Source organism: Vanessa cardui, chromosome 19 (assembly GCF_905220365.1).
Source record: "Vanessa cardui chromosome 19, ilVanCard2.1, whole genome shotgun sequence".
NCBI lineage: Eukaryota > Metazoa > Arthropoda > Insecta > Lepidoptera > Nymphalidae > Vanessa > Vanessa cardui.
Genome location: NC_061141.1, coordinates 11819422 through 11839376, shown reverse-complemented (window position 1 = coordinate 11839376; position 19955 = coordinate 11819422). Strand labels below are relative to the sequence as shown.

The following is a 19955-nucleotide window of genomic DNA, read 5'->3' as shown; positions in this document are numbered from 1 at the left end:
CAACTACGCATCAATTATAGACTCCACTTTCTTATTAATAAAACATGCATAATGTCTTTTAAAATCCTATTTACGTTTCGTAATATACGAGTATATTCCTAGATATCCGCTGAACTGGAAATAACAGAATTGCCAGCTCGTTATTGATTTCGATTCAACCCCGGTAACATACGAGTTCATAACGTTACAGACTTCCGTAGTGTTGACGTACTAATTCCACTGTTTTACCTTCGATTACGACGAAATTCTGAAAGCCAATGTATTGCCCCTGTTTATTTTTGTTTATGAGGCAAATGTTGCAATGGTATAAATTATTTTGACAAATGAGGTTATATCCAAATAATATTTGATTAAAATATTGTTATTTTTTTTTAAAGAACAACTGCGTAATCTTTTTCAATAGACTTTTTTTGATATAAGAAAATGAGTTCAACAGTTCAATGTTTCATCTTAATTAAAAACGAATTGATTTGCTTCGATTCCAAAAAGGCTTTAATCTCGATCCTATAATTAGAATACATTAAGGTATTCCAAATATTTTCAAATAGATAATCATTTGTTTTTGACACATTCCTGAGTAATACTAACAGTGCAACGACCGCTGATTGATGAATGATAACTGGGTTCAAATTTGATGACTTTGATTTCCTTTTCTTTGCTCAATATTTCATTTCATTCATATTAGTTTCAAATTGGATTATTGGTAAATAATAAATTGGTGTCAGTTGAAATATATGCGGCTAGGTGTCTGGTGGGTTTTCACTAAGATGTTTATCTTTGTTATTGTTTCAATGGTATAATGACAAGATATAATATTTACCTATATCGTCAGCCGAGCAATTTGACGATAAATTATAAATAGTTTAACGATGTTTATTGATCCAGTCAGTTCGGTTTCTATCATCAATAAAATTTTAATACACTCGTAAAGTTTTAGTTTGATGTTACGTCGTGATGTAAATGAAACGTTTAACGTTACATTGTATATACTCTTTTATATTTTTATATAACGTTTATTAAAACAGATTTAGAACTTGGTTAACCTTACAAATTAAAAAGGTAACTCAAACTTCCAGATACACTATCTTCCGTCAATCCTTTCTCCTTAAATAGCTGACTTGTCTTCTTATCAAATATACACTACCATCGATTCAATGTTTAATCTGGATGAGGTAGTCTACGAAGTCAGTATAATCCTTCAGTCAGTCAGCCAGTCAGTAAAGTCACTCGGAGGCATCAGATATGATAATAGTTCTATAGGATAAAAGTAATCTGTCCAATATTGTCCGATATTATGATTATGTATGAGAAAGAGGTACTCGTGTTGCGTATTGATTATTTATTATAAGTAACCAGGACCCCACTCCGCAGTGTTGACACTGACCTTAATATATAGCACTAAGTTAAAAGAAAGAGGTTCTCTTTACCGTCTACGTGTGTACGTGAGACTTTTTGTCTGTGTGTGTTTGGATACATACTACTATACGTTACTTTGGTGGAAGCTCAATTGGACCAAATTATTTATTTAAAGTAAACAGATTCAACTAATATATAGAAATGACTTTTAACTCAGTTTTGTCGGTGTTCATTTGGTTTAAGAAATAAAATATCCTTAATTCAAGCAGACTTGTACGAGTAGATAAGCACTTTTGTATTATTGTGTTGTTTATTAAGTATTCTGCATAAAAATCGAACAACCTAACTAACTACTAACCTAAACGTCTAAATGGAAATTGGCTACGTCCTCGCTGGTACATCTCAGTCTTCGACTTCAGTTCGTAGTTCATATTCACCTAAAACTATGTAAAAACATCAGCAAATTGATCTTGTTACTCAGAAGCAATACGGTTAAAAATAACCTTTGTTGGTATTAATCTGAAGGTGTTGATAGCGAGTTCCTTATATCAAAGGTGTGAGTATCTTGGTTAAAGAAAACATAGCCAGTTTCAAGTAGTTGAAACCCGGGAAGACTTTAGTATTAGGTCGGATATAAGGACGGATTTAGTATTCTACAGTACGAAAACAGGTTCCAAATATGAAACATGCTAGTGATACTACAAAGGGTTGTTACAGAGGTCAATGACACTGCGAAAACGGTTATAGTCGTAGCAACTGGACAACAAAGTCATTTAGATTCGGTTATAGAACCCAGAACTATTTCAGGGTTGAGTTGACTAACTTGTTAAAAACAATGGGCTTGTTCAAACGGTACCTGCGTAAGAATAGGTAGCGATAGAAAACCAATTACACGAAAGAACATATTTTTTTTTCAATTCAGGATTTTAATTTATAATAAATCAGTAATTTTAGTATTTCACTAAAGTCACTTCCTAATTAAGAGGCTAGTATGCTCCAGGAAATGGCCGCCTTATACAAATGAATATGATATTCAACAGAGGAAAATGCCTACAAAATGTATAGAAATCTGGATCCCATGATCCAGTTAAAGTTCGTTGACTCCCCAACAATAACAATTCAGCTTTTATTTATGGTATACTAACTCCAGTCTGACTGAAAACGCTGACACAAATAGATCTGAATTGCTTATTTTTTGGATATGAATACTTTCGAAAGCACACTCAGTATTATGTGATGAATTATTTTATGTTCTGTTATAATTGGGTCCTGGGTTTACAAAATACGTTATTTATTATTTTTTTTGTTAAGAATATAGGAAAAATAATATTGAATTATAAAGCAGTTTTACCCATTGAGTCGCTTGTTTTTGTAATTCGAATCGAATATATGAAATGAATTTTCCTGGAAAGTAAATTATTTTCCGCAATCCCAAACATATACATATGACGACCTCCGTGGTCGAGTAGTGTGTACACCGGTTTTCAAGGGTTCGCCACTCCGAGGGTTCGATTCCCGGCTGAGTCATTCTATGAAAAGTTCATTAGTTTTATATGTTGTCTTGGGTCTGGGTGTTTGTGGTACCGTCGTTATTTCTGATATTCTATAACACAAGTGCTTTAGTTACTTACTTTGGGATCAAAGTAATGTCTGTGATGTTGTTCAATATTTTCCAATATTGTCTAATATTATACGATCTATATACACTTATATTTTGGCTTTAAGAAGAGAATTTTCCAAATTATAACTATGCAAATTTTCCGAAGCTAACCTCTTTTGTTAAACTTCTCAAACTGAACACAGGAAAAAAAGAACAGGTAAAAATGAGCCGCTAAAACGAAATCCGGGTTCGCTTAATTAAAAGGCAGGTGTCGCTAGACAGGTCTTAGGCCACAGAGGACAATCGTTTTGAAAGTCTTAATATAATTTGAATTGAATTAACCTTCTGCACGGAAAGTTGTTTTAATGTCTTTGCGTAGTAACAAACGAGTTCCTTTTAATAATTAAGGTGAATTATTGAAAAATGTCTGCTTAGCGTTTATTTGTGTGATATTTTTTGAGCGTGGGTAGAAATCTTTCGAGGAGACCCAGACTGATACCCTAAATGGTTGAGATTCGTTGACGTAGTGCTCATTAACAAATTTTATTTTAGTGTTCTGTTTGAAGTGTTTCGACAGTTTATTGAACGAGTCTCAGAATTGTCTTTCTAGAAGACCATACTCTCTAATCCTACTAGAATTCTAGAATTTAATTCTGAAGTGAGTTTCTAAAAGAAGATCTCAATTCTATATCGAAAGCTTTTATCTTAATTGACATTTCAACAATAGGTCTAGCTTACTAAAATGAAGAATTATTGGAGGAAACAAATATTCTGAAATAAACTACCACCAGCTACCGTTTTTAAAATCCTTAACTAAAATTCTAGAACTAACAAATTACGTTTAAACAACAACAATACGCTTAAGAAATGTAATGAAAAGACTAAACCGCAGTTCCATATCCAAGTATCCAGCTTTCTAGGTCAATACATGCTTAGTTTGAAAGCACTAAAGCGCTGGATTAAATACCTTTTATGGCTAATGCTTAGGGAGTTCACTCAAGCGGTTCTTTGAATCAAAGGATGGTTAGAAATGAGGAAATATCTGGATTCATATCATTGCTTGCAATCAAATCGTAGTATTCAGAAGAGTGATCATTCATTGTTTATTCTTATTACAAATTAGCTATACTTATCATAAATGGTATGACTCATATAATAGTTAGGCTGTAAAAAGTATCAATAATATTAATACTTTTAACAGCGTTTCGTTTTCGTTTTTCAATAAAATAACAATGAACTATTTATCGATCAAATATCGACAAATAATCGCATCTAATAAACGCAATATTATTTACACATTTATGAATTGCTCAAAATCCAAGTCAAATTACTTTCAATATTCAATGTAAGTAAATAATATATTTTTCGCGTGTTTTTCTCAGACCAGTACGTTTCCTTTTCCAAACCGATGGTAAGGTTTAATTTGGCCATCAATAAGTAAGTGTAATTATTCTATATTGAATAAAGGAGTTTGAGTTTGATTGTCTTTATTAATAAATTGCACCTGCTCCCGCTGGTATCGTTATAAATGTAAATTTACCTAAGACGAGTCTCAAATTTTTTGTTCGTATGACATTGACGAATGTCAAATAGTCAATTTAATTATTACTTTCCTTAAATATATACGACGTTTTAAAATTACGACTTTATTACCTAGTAATATTTTTACTCGACTTGTAATTTGCATAAAATAAAATTATATTAAATTAGATTTGTTTATTACGTCACGTGAAGTTTGTTCGCGTTTAACGTAAGCGTCGCCTCTCAGTCTAGCCTAGACATTTGCGACCTCGCTAGCTAATGACTGTAAAATAACCGATGCTTTTCAATTGATTTTGGAAGCACATTATATGGGCCAATGGCTTAACAAAAGACTCCGGGTTCAAACTGAGGCAAGCACTAAATTAACGTATGCTTAATTTGTGTAAATAAGTCGACTCCTATTCAGCGACACCTAAATGTGTCAAATAAAATTCTGCTCAAGGTTTACCCATCTACCTCCATTTGAGCATCGTGATGGAATAAGCTCCAAGCTCAGCTGTGGGATGTTTACGGACTGTTACTGTTTAATAATAACTAAAAACTAAGAGAAAAACGAAAGCGAAGATCTCATTAACGGATAAAAAAACTTTTATTGCCTGAGAGAGGTATGTTCAATTGTTTCAAAAAAATAATTTCCAAAATTAGTTCTGATTTTTTCACACGAGCTATTGTCATTGGTTTAATTATTTATAATGGTGTAACTTTAAAATACCTGACTATACTAACTCAGCACTAATCCGATATTAATTCAAATAAATCCAGGTCAAGCTATTTGTAAAGATAAGTAATGTTTGACCTAGATTATAAATTATGGCTTCGAAGCTCCAGCTTATAATAATTTCAATGTATTCAGCATCCTTTTAATATTTCTAAAACTAGAGTTTTTTTAACATAACAACTTACTTTAGTCAAGTAACCTTTTATAAGCACTTTTGAATAATTTTCATTTTTCGCGATTTTCTTTTCCGTTCTTTGGTAGTTTCAATGTTATACCACAAATCGCTGAACCGAATATGGTCTGAAGTAAGCTTAAACTCCAATGAATAACAAAGGCTTTTAAGATCAGCATACTAAAAAGCAAGCGAAGCCGAGCGACAACTTGTATAAAATAAGAAACTGTAAATATCTATGGGCGGTACAGTACCTATGATAGCTCATACGATCCGTTTTATCTTAATCAATCATCAATTGCGAATCAAAACTCATACAATTTCAACGGTCATTTATCGCCAAGCGTTTGTCCTTAAAGATATATGTAAACAAACGCGAACATTCAGACATTTATATGCGAAATACTGTAATAATTATAAAATTTAAGAGGTACAAGCTTCGTGTATCACCGTCGGCTTTCAACGATTCTCGAGTGAGATGTATCGTGAGTTCTGCTTCAGCGACATGACAAATCGGAATCTAATTATGTCCCACTGACAGTTATTACTGGTTTCACATAAGATAAAGTCATTATCGAGATGAATCACGATTACATTACGCATCGCATAATACCGTGAGAAGTCGCTTTGCTGTGTCAATCAACGTGTGTTTTTTCCTGTAATTATTAACTGAACAGAGTATAATTTATTGCACTTTTTTTTTAATCTAAATTAAAGTAATTTATTTCATCTTATATCATCTATATCTAGTTGCCTTGCCTAGTATGGTTGAAATAATTATCAAATTTTCATTTTGCCTACTTTAAAGAACAAAGGCTTTGTGTGAAAGCTCCTCCCAATACCTCCTTAAATCGTATCTGATGCTACCTTTTTAAAGATCTAAATTTAAAATTTATAAACTTGCTTTATAAGTACATATATGATTTATTTATTTTACTAATTTTGTTTTACTTTTTTTTCTGTGCCTTTCTTTATTTTTATTTGTGGTATACAATAATGTATATTCCATTCATTCATTCATACATACATTTCATGATTTGTGAATTTATTTTAAATGAAAAAATAAATTATGGTTCAAAAATTGATATAAATTATTCTTGTGATATGTTTCAATATAAAAGCTGCTAACAAATATAAATCCAAAGAAAGATTTACCGATACAATTTTAAATAAACAATTTCTCTCGTTTGACGTTGAATAGAAACGTCGCGAGGAAATACAAATCGGAAGTAATTCTGTGACGTATTTCCGTCAATGCGAAGTGGATCACCGTGGAAAATTAAACTTTGTATTCTTCAACTACAAAGAGAACAACAGCGATATTCTGTAAGAGTCTCATCTCACATTACGCGTGAAATATTGGAAACTAACTTGGACGTGTTTAAAGTAAAGTAGACCAATCAAATAAAACTTAAACCAATGATATTCTAATAAACAAATATGTTATATCCATATTAAACAACAGAAAAAAGTGTGCCGCGCCGGGGACCGTTTATTTTAGTTTTTTTTTTTTTTACATTTCGTTAAAAGTAAAAAGGATAGTTTGATAAAAACAATAAGTAAAAGGGATAACTAGATGTTTTAATTACGCAAAACGTATTACTACGTCATTATGATGTATTATAACGTATTACTATGTAAAACAATTAAAGGCAAACGTCCCAATTAGGACGTTTTCTAGTCTTCACTTTTTGCGCGTTAATAACATATCTGTTTACTACAACATCATTGACTTAAACCCACAATCTGATGTTTTTGAGAACTAAGTATTTATAATCTAACTTGACGCATTTAGTTATAATAAATTTACCACACATACACACACATGTAATTAAAATAAAACAGTAACAAAAACACTCCAATATTATACATACATTTACATATATTATATATTGCACGAGTGTTAAACGCGATCAAACCTTTTTGGGGTTCGCTGCCCGAGGGTGGAACCCTAGGCCTCCGCCGTCTGACCCTCTGTTGTTCGCAATGTTTTATCTTCAGTATATTGATAGCTAGTTTAATTTTTCAATAACAGATCACGTGAATAATGGCTTTGTGGAAAATAATAATAACAACATTACAAAGTCACGACAAATAAATTAAACCTTTTGCTTTTTTTATTCTGTGACAGGTAACAATATTACATAATGTTCTAGATATGTTGAACATAAAATCCAAATCCTCTTTCCTTAAGTACGCTCACAAAAGCACTTTTGATTCGTCGTTAGGTTTTGTTTTAGAGGTAGAGTTACCACCACTTCAGAACGTTAAAATAGTCTGTGAAGACCTTATTAGACGTGTACAGACAGTTACAGACGTAACATTGCAAAAATTGTTTACCAAACATCTACTTAATAAATAAAAATAAAATTGTCAAATTACATCACATTAAAAATAGGTCTACCAAAGAAAAAGCAACAACGTAGATATTGCTCAACTTAAACAATATATACATATCCTTTACACAAACAGCTGTACCTGTGTTCGCAAGATCGATTCGGTTGCCCAGATTTTAATATTACCGGATTTTACCAAAGAGTTGCATTTATCACGGCCACAGACTAAATAAAAAAGCTATAATCGCGGTTAAAACCAGAATCATATGTAAACAAAAACCTCGATAAACTAAATGTGTCAGGTTTTAAGCGAATATTATTCACACAAAGGAATAAAAACTTTTGTAGACTAAATTATAATTTCAAGGTTTATGGGCAATTAAAATTAACTTCGCTAACGTACAATTAAATATTATTTATTAAATTTAATAAAGCAGGTGCTCTTGGTGAAATTATTCAACCAGTAATTATAAAGTGACAAAATAATTTCGTACGCTGGTGTGACTTCAGCTTTCGAATTGCACTTTGTATAGTGTTGTGCATGAGATGTGAAAGTGTACAGAACACTATGTGTTAGTGTATCAAACCAACATGGGTCTACACAAGCGAGAAAGTGAGTATCGAATATCTTTGTGCTGTGTAAACGTTTTTTTTTATTTCCTTCGAGTGTTAATGTTTCACACATTAGCACTTGTTTATTTTACACACACCGTTTTTAAAGTAAATATTTTAATTCGTATGTGTGTGTTCGTTCGTATTCACAGGAAAGATAAAAAAATATGACTGGTATATTTGTTTTATTTTATTTCAGGATGTATCAAAAAATATAATAATATATAAGTATCATTTCAAACAACCTGTATAACCTGTAAATTGTTTAGTTTCTTAGATTTTCATAATAGATATTAATTTCCATATAAGTAGCTTCACTTAATTGTTAAATGACGATTCAAAAGTGCTTTTAAAAGCCCACTTGAATAAAGTTTATTTTGATTTTTACATTACTCTTCTTCAAGTTCATATTAAATCAGAGGCGAATTAAACTCGAGGCAATAACAACTGAAATGATAAAAGTGAGCTTTTTAATCAACGTTAAATTTATTTTGACATTTTTAATTCACTCTAAATTATTTTTTTGTCGAGCTACAAATATCATGGTGATAGCAATACAATACTAACTACTACTAATACGTGAAGCTACCACCGGTTCGGAAAGTAGATTTTACCAAGACGAACCGGCAAGTAACTCAGTAGGTACTCTTTTCCAACATTTAAATAAAAAACCAATCCTCCCTATAACATTTTAAATGCGAAAGTAACTCTGTCTATTTGTTACGCTTTTACGGCTAAATCAAATTTGAATTTTATAACATATAGTATGAATCGAGCTTTAACTCCAAGGAAGGACTTTGTGCAAGCCCGTCCGGTACCTCCCACTCATCTAGTTATTCTGCCGCCAATAACAATGCTTACTATTGTTGTGTTCCGGTTTAAAGATTGAATAAGCCAGTGTAACTATATTAAAGAGACATAACATCTTGGTCCTAAAAGTTGGTGGCGCATTGGCGTTCAGATTGGCCATTGGCCTGGCAAAATACCTTTTACATAAAATAATGGCTACTTTTTCTACCGCCGAAATGTGTAAACCAACTGCGAGCTATAGTATATTCGTTCAATGTGACATCTCTTAATCATGACATCACGTAGCCTTTTTTATTTCGAACTAGTCACCGTTTTTTAATTACATTAACACCCCATTGCCCCCACAGATGACAGACGGCGCTCGTTCATTTCTCGCTCAGTGAATTGAATTGCGATTCAATGGGGAAACGCTAGCATTCCTGCCACCATTACTCGGGCTCATTATTTGTGAAAATATTTTTTAATATTTACCTTTTTATATTATATAAATTAAAGAATTTGTATTGTTATAAAATAATAATTAGGTAAACATTATACAATTTTTTAATCTATACATATAATAAAATTGGAGTGTATGTTTGTAATATTAAAATAGCCCTTATTTGCTCAATGCATATGTATACACGGTACATATACCAAAATAACATTTTTTGTTAATTTTTGTCTGTCTGTCTATTTGTCTGTTTGTTCCGGCTAAACTCTAGAAAGGCTGGACCGATTTTGACGGGACTGTCACTGGCCGATAACTGATATAATAAGGAGTAACTTAGGCTACAATATATACATTTTTTGTTAAATACAAACGCGTACGAAGTCGCGGGCATAGTTAGTATATAAATGTTTTTGATATGTTATTCAAAGTCTCGGCATTCTGATTCCAAGACTGTCTGGTCGTTGATCCGAGCTCATTGCAAATCTTTTGATTATTTCCACCATGTGACTTGGTTATATACCGTTCTTCTTTTCATTATATATTTAGCCTATTATAACATACGTCTCGTAATAGTGTTGCCTTAACAAGAACACCTTTGTCACATGCCTTGTTGTACATAACATAGCATGTGCTAATGAGAGATGCTACTCTAACATATTATACTTGTATACGTTTGAAGAGTCAGCCTTTAAATATAGTTTAAGAATTTGCTTGCGCTGATTTCCTACTGATGATTTCCAGTATTAGGCGAAATACAAACCCAAGTTATACATGTGAAAATGTTTAATTCTTTTGGGTTATTTGATGGCGCAATATACGATCAAACCCAATAGGGCACTACAGCAACAAGATCTGAAAAATATATATATATATATATATATATATATATATATATATATATATATATATATATTTAAAAGGACCAAAGACGTATCTTTGGATGGTTTATGTGAAAGATATGACTGGATAAATGTTACTTGTGATATGACGTCAGATAGAGAAGTGTGGAACAAGACATGCTGTACCGACCTCAAGTAAAATTTGGATAAAGGCAGGAGGATGACGGAAACACACACGACTCACTGGCGTCAATGAACGATATAAATTAAACTGACGACGTGTTCACATATTTTCAATAAATTCAAAATTAGAATATATATTTTCTATTTCAATTATAGTATGTTATTTAGTGATATTATTTTTCAAAATTACAATATATTAATAACTTAAATATACGTTTCTTCGAAAGTGGTTTGTTAGCTAACTAGAATCAAACGTTTTGGGTCTACTGAGTAACTCTACTGCGGCGTTTGACTATGAAAGAATATTGCAAATATATGTAAATCTGTATGTACAGAACACAATTTAGTTTCGTCAAATTGTGCTAGATACTAAAATAAACCTTTCAAGAAAGAACTCTTTGCCATCATCGAAGGGCAACTACTACTAATAAACGTTCTTTCTCTCTCTTTCTTATTTATCTTCTCTGTCTCTTGTAACAAAGGCGGATATGAAAACCTAAATAGAAAATTAGTTCATAAGTAAAGCCGCATAATATAAGTATGTTACATAATTTAAAGAAACGTCTGTTTTATTATGAGACGCGACGTGCGGAGAATGCCCGGTCGCGAGGAAGGTCGCGCGATCGATACCCAGACTCAGAAGGCTTAAGACTTTTATTAACTTAAAGACTTGAAAACTAAGATGTCTCTCATGTTACACTTTGTTTTTTAATGACCAGTAAGTAGCTTAGATTAAATTAAGCTCTACTAAGTTTCAAGTGCTTAATTAGTGATTATAATTTCGGCATTTGTCTCGGTGAGCTTTGTACAATTCCGTTTGGATGTAACCATACATATGTTCTACCGCTAAGTAGCAATAGAATCGAGTATTGATGTAAGAACGTAGCTTCTGCTAGCTTATGTTATACAGTTGACAATTAGCAAGTTCTCTTAGGAAAATAAGCTAGGCTACCTAAATACGCTTTACAGAAAAGTGTTCTGAGCAAAAAAAACACATCGAAGACCTCTTTTGTCAGAAGAACTTCGACCATATGTATATTTATAGTCTGTTCCAACCACTAGAGCTATATAAAAAATATTTGAAAACTTTAATAATCTACGATATTCAAAATGGATCTTGGAAAAAAATGGATGAAGCTGTTAATGGATGTCACATTAAAGTAGAAGTAAGTAGGCGATTGGAATAGTGTTGTCTCATAAATAAATATAGTTTAATCAAGATTTTTATTAGTTGAGTTATTAGCAAACCCAAATAAATGCCGTAAATTTATGGTTTGTTAATATGCAATATTCTTCAATTTGAATAGACTGTGCATCAGAGTACCATGGTGGAATATAACATTATGAGCTAGCCACCAGACCAACAGATAACAAATACATCCTAAATATATATGTATATTTTCGTACTTTTACATTCGAAACCTTGACAAAGCATAACAGTAATCAATAAAAATTACGATTGCATTTCTATTGTATGAGCTAATGGGGCGTAATTTTCAAGGTTGTCAACTTCAAAATATAATTTGTATGTATATTACAGCCTCCAGGGCGCTAATTCTACTAACAAATTATCCCAATCGAGTCGATACGTTATTGATTCTAGATCGTATCATTATTATATTATAGATATAAATTAGTGGAATTGATCCTCAATTATGACTTTTTGTAAGGAATAGTCGTAGTTGGATCGGAATAGAATCTAGAGAGTAATATAACCGTTGTTGTATAGTATCGGTCCGATTAGACCTTTTCTAAAATAAAAACATTGTAAGCACATCAAAATCACAACAAGGGCTGAAGTCCTTTTATCGGTCTTCCCAGATCTGATATTCTCCCAAACCAGTATTAGATTGGCAATTAATAACTATAATGCTTCTATATTGATTAAGATTTTGTCATTGACTTTAATATACTACTTTACTAAGAAATGTTCCATTATATCGATATACACTTGTTTTTTTAGTTACTAAGACATTTGTATATAGAACTGTTTTAACTTGAAATAGATTTTTCACTGTTTAATTGAATAAAATCTATATGGTGATGGCTGTGCTCTTCTTAAACTTCTTCTCAAAAGAGTATTGGCTTTTAGAATAGCATATTCCACAACGCGATTCCATAGCGCGTTGGTAGATAATTATTTGTTTAAAAAATAACATAATTTTCCTTTTTTTATTATTCATACCAAATAAAGGCGTTCTTTAATTACAAAAATAGCTATTTAATTTAATCCTGATGTTGTCATCGCTAAAGACAACGTAAAGGAAATATCGGTGCCGGTTTAAATAATTATATAATTTATTACCTATATATTTTAGTACTAGCAGTATTATTTTTTTTTAATATGAGACAACATCACATATATTACTCTGATCCCAATGTAAGTAGCTTAGCTTATTAGCACTTGTGTTATGGAAAATCAGAATTAACGACGGTACCACAAACACCCAGACCCAAGAAAACTAATGGTATAATCTACATCGCCTCGGCCGGAAATCGAAACCAGGAGTGGCGTACCCATGAAAACCGGTGTACACACCACTCGACCACGGAGGTCGTCAGTATTTTAATTAAAGGAGAAACTGAAAAGCGCCTAAAAGCTGAATTCATTGTATTATGACTTTAGTAATGAATATATTTTTTGGTAAATGATAAATCCTTTTTGTTTTTTAAATATTTATGATTTTAATTCCGTTGAACACATTGACGTGACGGTAAAGTGGTGGCACGTGCGAGGGCTGCGGGCGGTTCTGGACAGTATTTGGACACTGCAGCGTGATTTAATTATTATTATATATCTTATTCTAAAATAAAATGCCTTATTACATCTGCTGTCCATAGTGAAATTCCCATCAAAATCGCTTCATCCGTACCAGAGATAAGCCGGAACAAACAGCCACATAGATAGACAAAAGTGGTAAAAGTACACATACATATGCACAAGAAATATACATTTATAGCGGTTATTTTAATATTACAAACAGACACTCTAAATTTTGTTATATTAATAAAATAGAATCATAAATTTCGTAATCCTCATATTTGTAACTTTGTAAGAACTGCTAATAAGCAATTTAAAAGAAAGTTCGTGACAATAATTGACAGCCCTATACGTCAAGTTCAAAGCTCATGTTCGTAAATGCATTCTGCAATCTAAGTGGTATTGCTCAAAATAGCTGAACAGTTAATTGCATACCGCACGAACGTTTTCCAGTTTAATCATTAAAATTATAAATAATGATGTAATATCACACACGTTTAACACGTTTCACAAGAGTGTTCCGCCCCGTTAGGTAGACTTGTGAACTAGACCGACTGGTCTAGTGGCCGGTAAGGCTGGAGTTACTAGGTCCTGGTTGTGCCCCGAAATCGAACTAGAAAGCTATAGACTCCCATGAATGTACAACATTGGAGTTTCCGAGATTCTGTTTGTGACCCCCTCCCATCGAGCTGGAAAACCTTTCTCACGAGGTTGGTTATTACAGAGGTTGTAGTTAATATTGTATCTCATGTATACTCCTTCAAGACTCTGGTGTATTTCGAAGATTTCCCCTTTAAAAAATGTGATTGGTTTTAAGACCTCAGATTCCGAGTTTTCTATTAGGGATCGAGCCAATAAAAAATAATTTTCTTTTTAAACGAAAGCATTTATATCAACCGGACGATCACATTACAGGGACCCATTGTTAAACTATACGGCTATAAAAACATACCTATATGTGTAAAACGACAATCTTCATTGTAACAGGACCAAAATATTGTGTAACGGTTATGTCTTCGGAGCCCTGTAATGGTGTACGGAACACGTGCTACGTGCCAGTAATATATTTCGTCATTTGTAGATAGTGAGATTGGCGAGGGTGAGACGTCGGCTCCTTGTTGGGGCAGTGTTATTTTTATGGTATGACTTCTTGTCGGTTTTCAATAGTATTTTATCGTTACCTGCATTGGTTAAGTGGCTAGCTTCTAAGGCCAAAGATCTCGCAATCAGATCTGAATCCATTCTGAAAGTCGGCAGTTGTTATAAAACCCATCAACCAACTCGGAAGTCGATTTCACCTACCTTTAATTACCTAATTGATGTGAAAGTTAACTAGGTGATTCGGATGACAATACTGTGTAGTTGTACCTTCTGATGATGAAGCCATTATGGAATTCGCTACTTTGGTAATATGTATTAGGTAGTGGTATTGATAGTGCGCCTCTCGAGTTTTTTTTAAGAGTACAGAATATATAAAACATGGTCTGTACAACGTGTTTCATTTTAAACCTATATTATAATCCTTCCATTGGTGATTTCAGTGGAAGGGTATATATAAAATCTAATTTGAATGGCAAAAACTTAAAAGGACCTCTCGACCTTGACGTTAAACACAGACAAAACAAAAAACTACAAAACGGTATGCAGGAAACCTACAATATTCAAATAGGCTTTTTGACAATGAGACGTGTAGGCAGTCTGCCCGTAGGCTTATCGCCTTATTGCTTTATAGCCGGTTGTATAACGTTGCTATGAAATCGTTTATTTGGCTTCGGCATCACATTACATGAAACCATACAAGTGCTGGCACGTCGCGTCTGAATAACTAATCAGACGCAAGGACGTATAACGATTTGTGAGATATAGGTAAAGTTATAGCAGGGCGTATAGTCTTTGGGGCGTCACGATAGTATGCGAAAGCGATCCCGAGGCGCCCGCCAAAGAGACATTTCGGTATATTCTCTGTTATATTTCGGGTGCACCCGGCGACCAGAACGCCGGCGAGTCCCATATAACGCGGGAGAAACACGTAAATTATTGAAACACTACCACCGGTTCGGAAAAGAAAATACCCTGACTTGAGAAGAACCGGCGAAAGAAACTCAGCGAGTTTTCTTTTTGTTTGTCTCATATATTATATAAACAATTTAATATGAGATGAAATAGCCAGGAGGCGATCGTTTCATTCCCAAGGTGTGCTATCGATCATAAACTCATTAATTGCAGTAACCTTTTGCACACAAGCGTTCCTTAAATTTTTTTTTAAATTTGTCAACAGAGGCATTTTGAACGCTTTCTGGGATCCTGTTGTAAAACCGTATAAATTGCCCCACAAAGGAGTTACTGACTCTATGTAGTCGAGTAACAGGATTAACAAGTTTGTGTTTGTTCCTTGTACCAATGCTATGAGGATCACATTTTCTCATGAAATCATTAATATTTTTTCGTACATACATAACATTGCAGAATATATATTGAGAAGCAATAGTCAATATCTTGATTTGTTTAAATTTATTCCTTAACGATTCTTTAGCTCCTAGGTTATAGATTGCGCGAATAGCCCTCTTCTGTAGCACAAATATAGTATGGATAGCGGCTGCGTTGCCCCACAGCACAATACCGTATATATGCGATATAGGATAGTCTATAATAAACGAAAAAAACCCGTATCATTATTAAAAAATAATCATAACGAAATGTTTTAATAATTGTTATTTATAAAAATATTTTGTCAACAGAGAATGGTCTACTCTCGTACGAGAATCCTAACTACCACTTGGACCCGGCGCGCCTCGAGTCCGCGATATACAGCGACCTCTACGACATGCACGACGACAAAGACATGCCTCTAGATTACGACAATTACCTCGACAATAGAAGGTGAGTACATTTTAATAACAAGTTCATTCCACGAAACGAACTCCCAATGGTAACTGCCCTTGTGCTCTGATTGGCTAATGCGAGTGACCTTCACTGGCCAAACCATTTCTTAAGATTGGCTCACATGCCGGATTAGTCTCGCATAATTCTCATCGAACAATGAGATGTATTTTGTTCTCTAGTTGTTCGATTTTTGAAATGCAGGTGCTATAATTTAGCATTCTGATCTAAATCGTTGCCAATTAAATATTATGAGTCAATATTACATTGTATAAAAACAATGTAGCATACATATACATAGGGACAGAAAAGACCCATAAAATTACGCAACTGATTTTGATGCGGTCGTTTTAGTAAATTCGAGAGGAAGATTTTTGTATATTAAGCACAGACAATATAGTTAAGTAAAAATAAGTTTAATGTGATGTTGAAAAAAAAAAATAGAAGAATCATCTTCTCTATACTATTTATTTTATTACTTTACATGTCTCAAAATTAATACGAAATAATATAGTATATCTTCTCATCAATGAGTTCAAAATTTATGTATTACAAACGATATAAATAAAAAAGGATTTATAAGAACTAAAAAATCTGATACTAAAATAAGTTACTAAAACTGAAATAATGCTGCATTTACATTTCCGTCATATGTAATTTAACGATCAAGGAAGTTAGCTACGAAAATGTTACCGAGTAAAATGTTACTTTAGTCTCATACAACAAGCACGATTGTGCTGCTTTAAAAACGCAAAATAATAAACAAAGATCTTTATGATTTAATCCTAGCACAAAAAACAAGGAAATATTCGTTATGTTTTTCTACATCACGTTAATTGTACGTGATATTCCAGCTCATACTATAACAACAATAAAAACAGCCTGTGAATTTTCCACTCCTGGGCTAACGCCTCGCTGTCACTTTGAGGAGAAGGTTTGGAGCATATTCCACCACGCTGCTCCAAAGCGGGTCGGTGGATTTTGATCTGGCAGAATTTCGTTGAATTTAGTCAACCGATGATGGGAAATATGAAAATTTGGTGGTGATTACTTGGGTTTGAACCCGTAATTATAGGTTAAGATGTACGCGTTCTAAGCACTGGGCCATCAGTGCTCACACTTTCTTTTTTTATTTATTTATTTACTTAGACACACCAACAGCATAACATATACAGCATTCACAATAAAATCTTAATCATCGAAGTCTTAAATACTAATATGTATGCCACTTAGAGGCGTGTACAACATGCAAAAAATCTATGCTGTATACGGATCTATATTAAAATTTGAATCTATTGTGGATTTTACAAAAAGTTATATAATAGACAATAGGGTGAAACACTTATTTTACACATCTGATTAGGAATCGTTTCTATCAAAAGTGCACGAAACTGGCTGAGTCGAAGAAAAAAAATATCTCTAGGTTCGTTTTTCATACCTTATTTTTCTCTCAAAGACGTCACAATAAAAATAATCTTATTCTTATTTTAATCGCATTATACAATGACATTTTATACTGGTGTCAGGGCAGACAGTCCCGTTTGGGTACCACCCACTCATCATATATCCAACCGCCCAAGTAGAAATACTTAGTATTGACATAACATGTAATATGTTAATAACAATAAATGTCAAACTTGACCAAACAAAATAGCCTGTGTAAATTTCAATAAGTATTTGTCTCGTTATTATAATAGATACAGCTTTCGTAACAGTATGTAGCGCCAATGGATGCTGTTTTTCGTAACGTTATTAATATCAATCTATGTTATCTATATTAATATTATAGATGTGAAAGTACAGACTGAATGTCTGTCTGTCTGTCGCACTTACACTAAACCAAATCACTCAACCGAATTTCATGAAATTTGGTGTGAAGCAAATATGTACTTCAAGAAAGGACAACAACAACAACAACAACAGCCTGTAAATTACCACTGCTGGGCTAAAGGCCTCCTCTCCCTTATAGGAGAAGGTTTGGAACATATTCCACCACGCTGTTCCAATGCGGGTTGGTGGAATACACATGTGGTAAAATTTCTATGAAATGTGTCACATGCAGGTTTCTTCACGATGTTTTCCTTCACCGCTGAGCACGAGATGAATTATAACGACATATTAAGCACATGAAACAGCGGTGCTTGCCTGGGTTTGAACCCGCAATCATCGATTAAGATGCACGCGTTCTAACCACTGGGCCATCTCGACTCAAAGGAAGACAGAAAGGACATAAGTTACTTTTTTGCCTAACACATGACAAATAATACCCTAAAAAGCGAACGAAGCTGGGGGCGACTACTGGTATGAATATAAATAATTAAACACAGAGGATCACCTCTTGGTAGTGACTTAGCTGTTTATCACCTACTTTAGTTTCTGTACTAAGCCGAGTTGTTACAGAAAGCGATAAGGTATAATTATAGATGGCTAAGCAGATCCTACGCTCAACAGCGCATTAGGAATGTCAGTAATGGCTAATGCCGTTAACAATACGATCGTTATGGATAGACTTATCGTGATGTAACTGTTTGTTTCGTTTAAGCTAAATAATTTTTGAGTACAGTTTCATATTCTTTGGAAAAAATACATTAAAATAGCCGTAAATTAATCACAATGCTTCGAAGTTTGAAATCTTTGGACATATACGTAGTTTGACTATGTTGATGGTAACTCATTCGGGATTTTTTTGTATATTTGTTTCATTTAGTTTATTGACTGCTATCAGAATATTTTTTGTTACAAATATTGCTAAAGATTTACTAAAGAAATAAAATTGGTAGTGTTTATGCGCCTTGTTATTAAATATTCATTGAAAGATATGTCTAACCAAACCTTACAGCTTTTAACCTTTATATACAAAATTAAAATATTCAAGGCACATTAAAATCACAAGCTACGAGATGAAATTGAATACAAATCATCGAAACGTAGAATCTAGAGTAGACTCAGAAATATAGTTATATAATTAAATACATAATTTCGTCTTTTTTTTCCAACTAAAGTTGGACCAACTCATGCATCACTTGAACGTACGAGGATTCCATTCTACTACTTCCAACACGGTTTTTAAATATTTTTCTTTTTCTATATATTCAACTCGTATGCCAAGTCGAGAACACGAGCTCGTTAGTCATGTAATTACAGAGTAATTATAAAAGGCCTATAAGAATAAAGCCTATACGTATTGTGGAGGTGACTTTCTTCGTAATATTTACTTGGCACCTTGCCAGGGTCATCTCTTTTGTACCTCTCGCTTTATGTATATGCCAGTTAAAAAAAAACAACTTGGTAAATGCGAAAAACAAATATAAGTTGAAATTACTAGGTATATCTTAAGTCGGCTTTTTTATGTATTGTAATTTTGTATTAGGAAATTTAGCTAAACAAACACTGTTTTCTGGATTTTATGTATTATTATGCTTAGTTTCGTAAAATTACGACAAGCGTGCAAAGAATAAATGTTCTTAAAAATTGGTATTCCAAACATTTGCCAAAATGTTCAGCTACAGTTTCCCTTCTATTGTGAATGTAGCTATCAATGTAACCTTCTTGTACCCGTATCCTTAAGGCACTAATTTACATGTAATTTTTGAAATCCATACATATATGTATGTACATAGAAAAAGCAAAGGTGATACGTAAATACTGACCTGAATGATGCTATCCGAAAACTACTTTGAAATGCAAAATTCCCAGACTAAGCTGGACTCTAG

General features: G+C 33.1%; 1 protein-coding gene across 9 annotated transcripts in view; it reads left to right on the top strand.

Moving 5' to 3' along the window:
* LOC124537835 (protein Fe65 homolog) overlaps positions 1–19955 on the top strand; it is a 92225-nt gene that overhangs the window by 40160 nt on the left and 32110 nt on the right. For 3 of the 9 annotated variants that reach the window (XM_047114770.1, XM_047114766.1, XM_047114768.1), the window contains exons 2-3: positions 8162–8337; positions 16101–16242. In XM_047114770.1, the coding sequence (XP_046970726.1) occupies positions 8316–8337; positions 16101–16242 (164 nt within the window). In that variant the 5' untranslated portion in view covers positions 8162–8315. Of the gene's footprint in view, positions 1–8158; positions 8338–16100; positions 16243–19955 lie in introns of all 9 variants that reach the window. The other 6 variants (XM_047114769.1, XM_047114767.1, XM_047114765.1 and 3 more) reach the window with 2 other exon arrangements.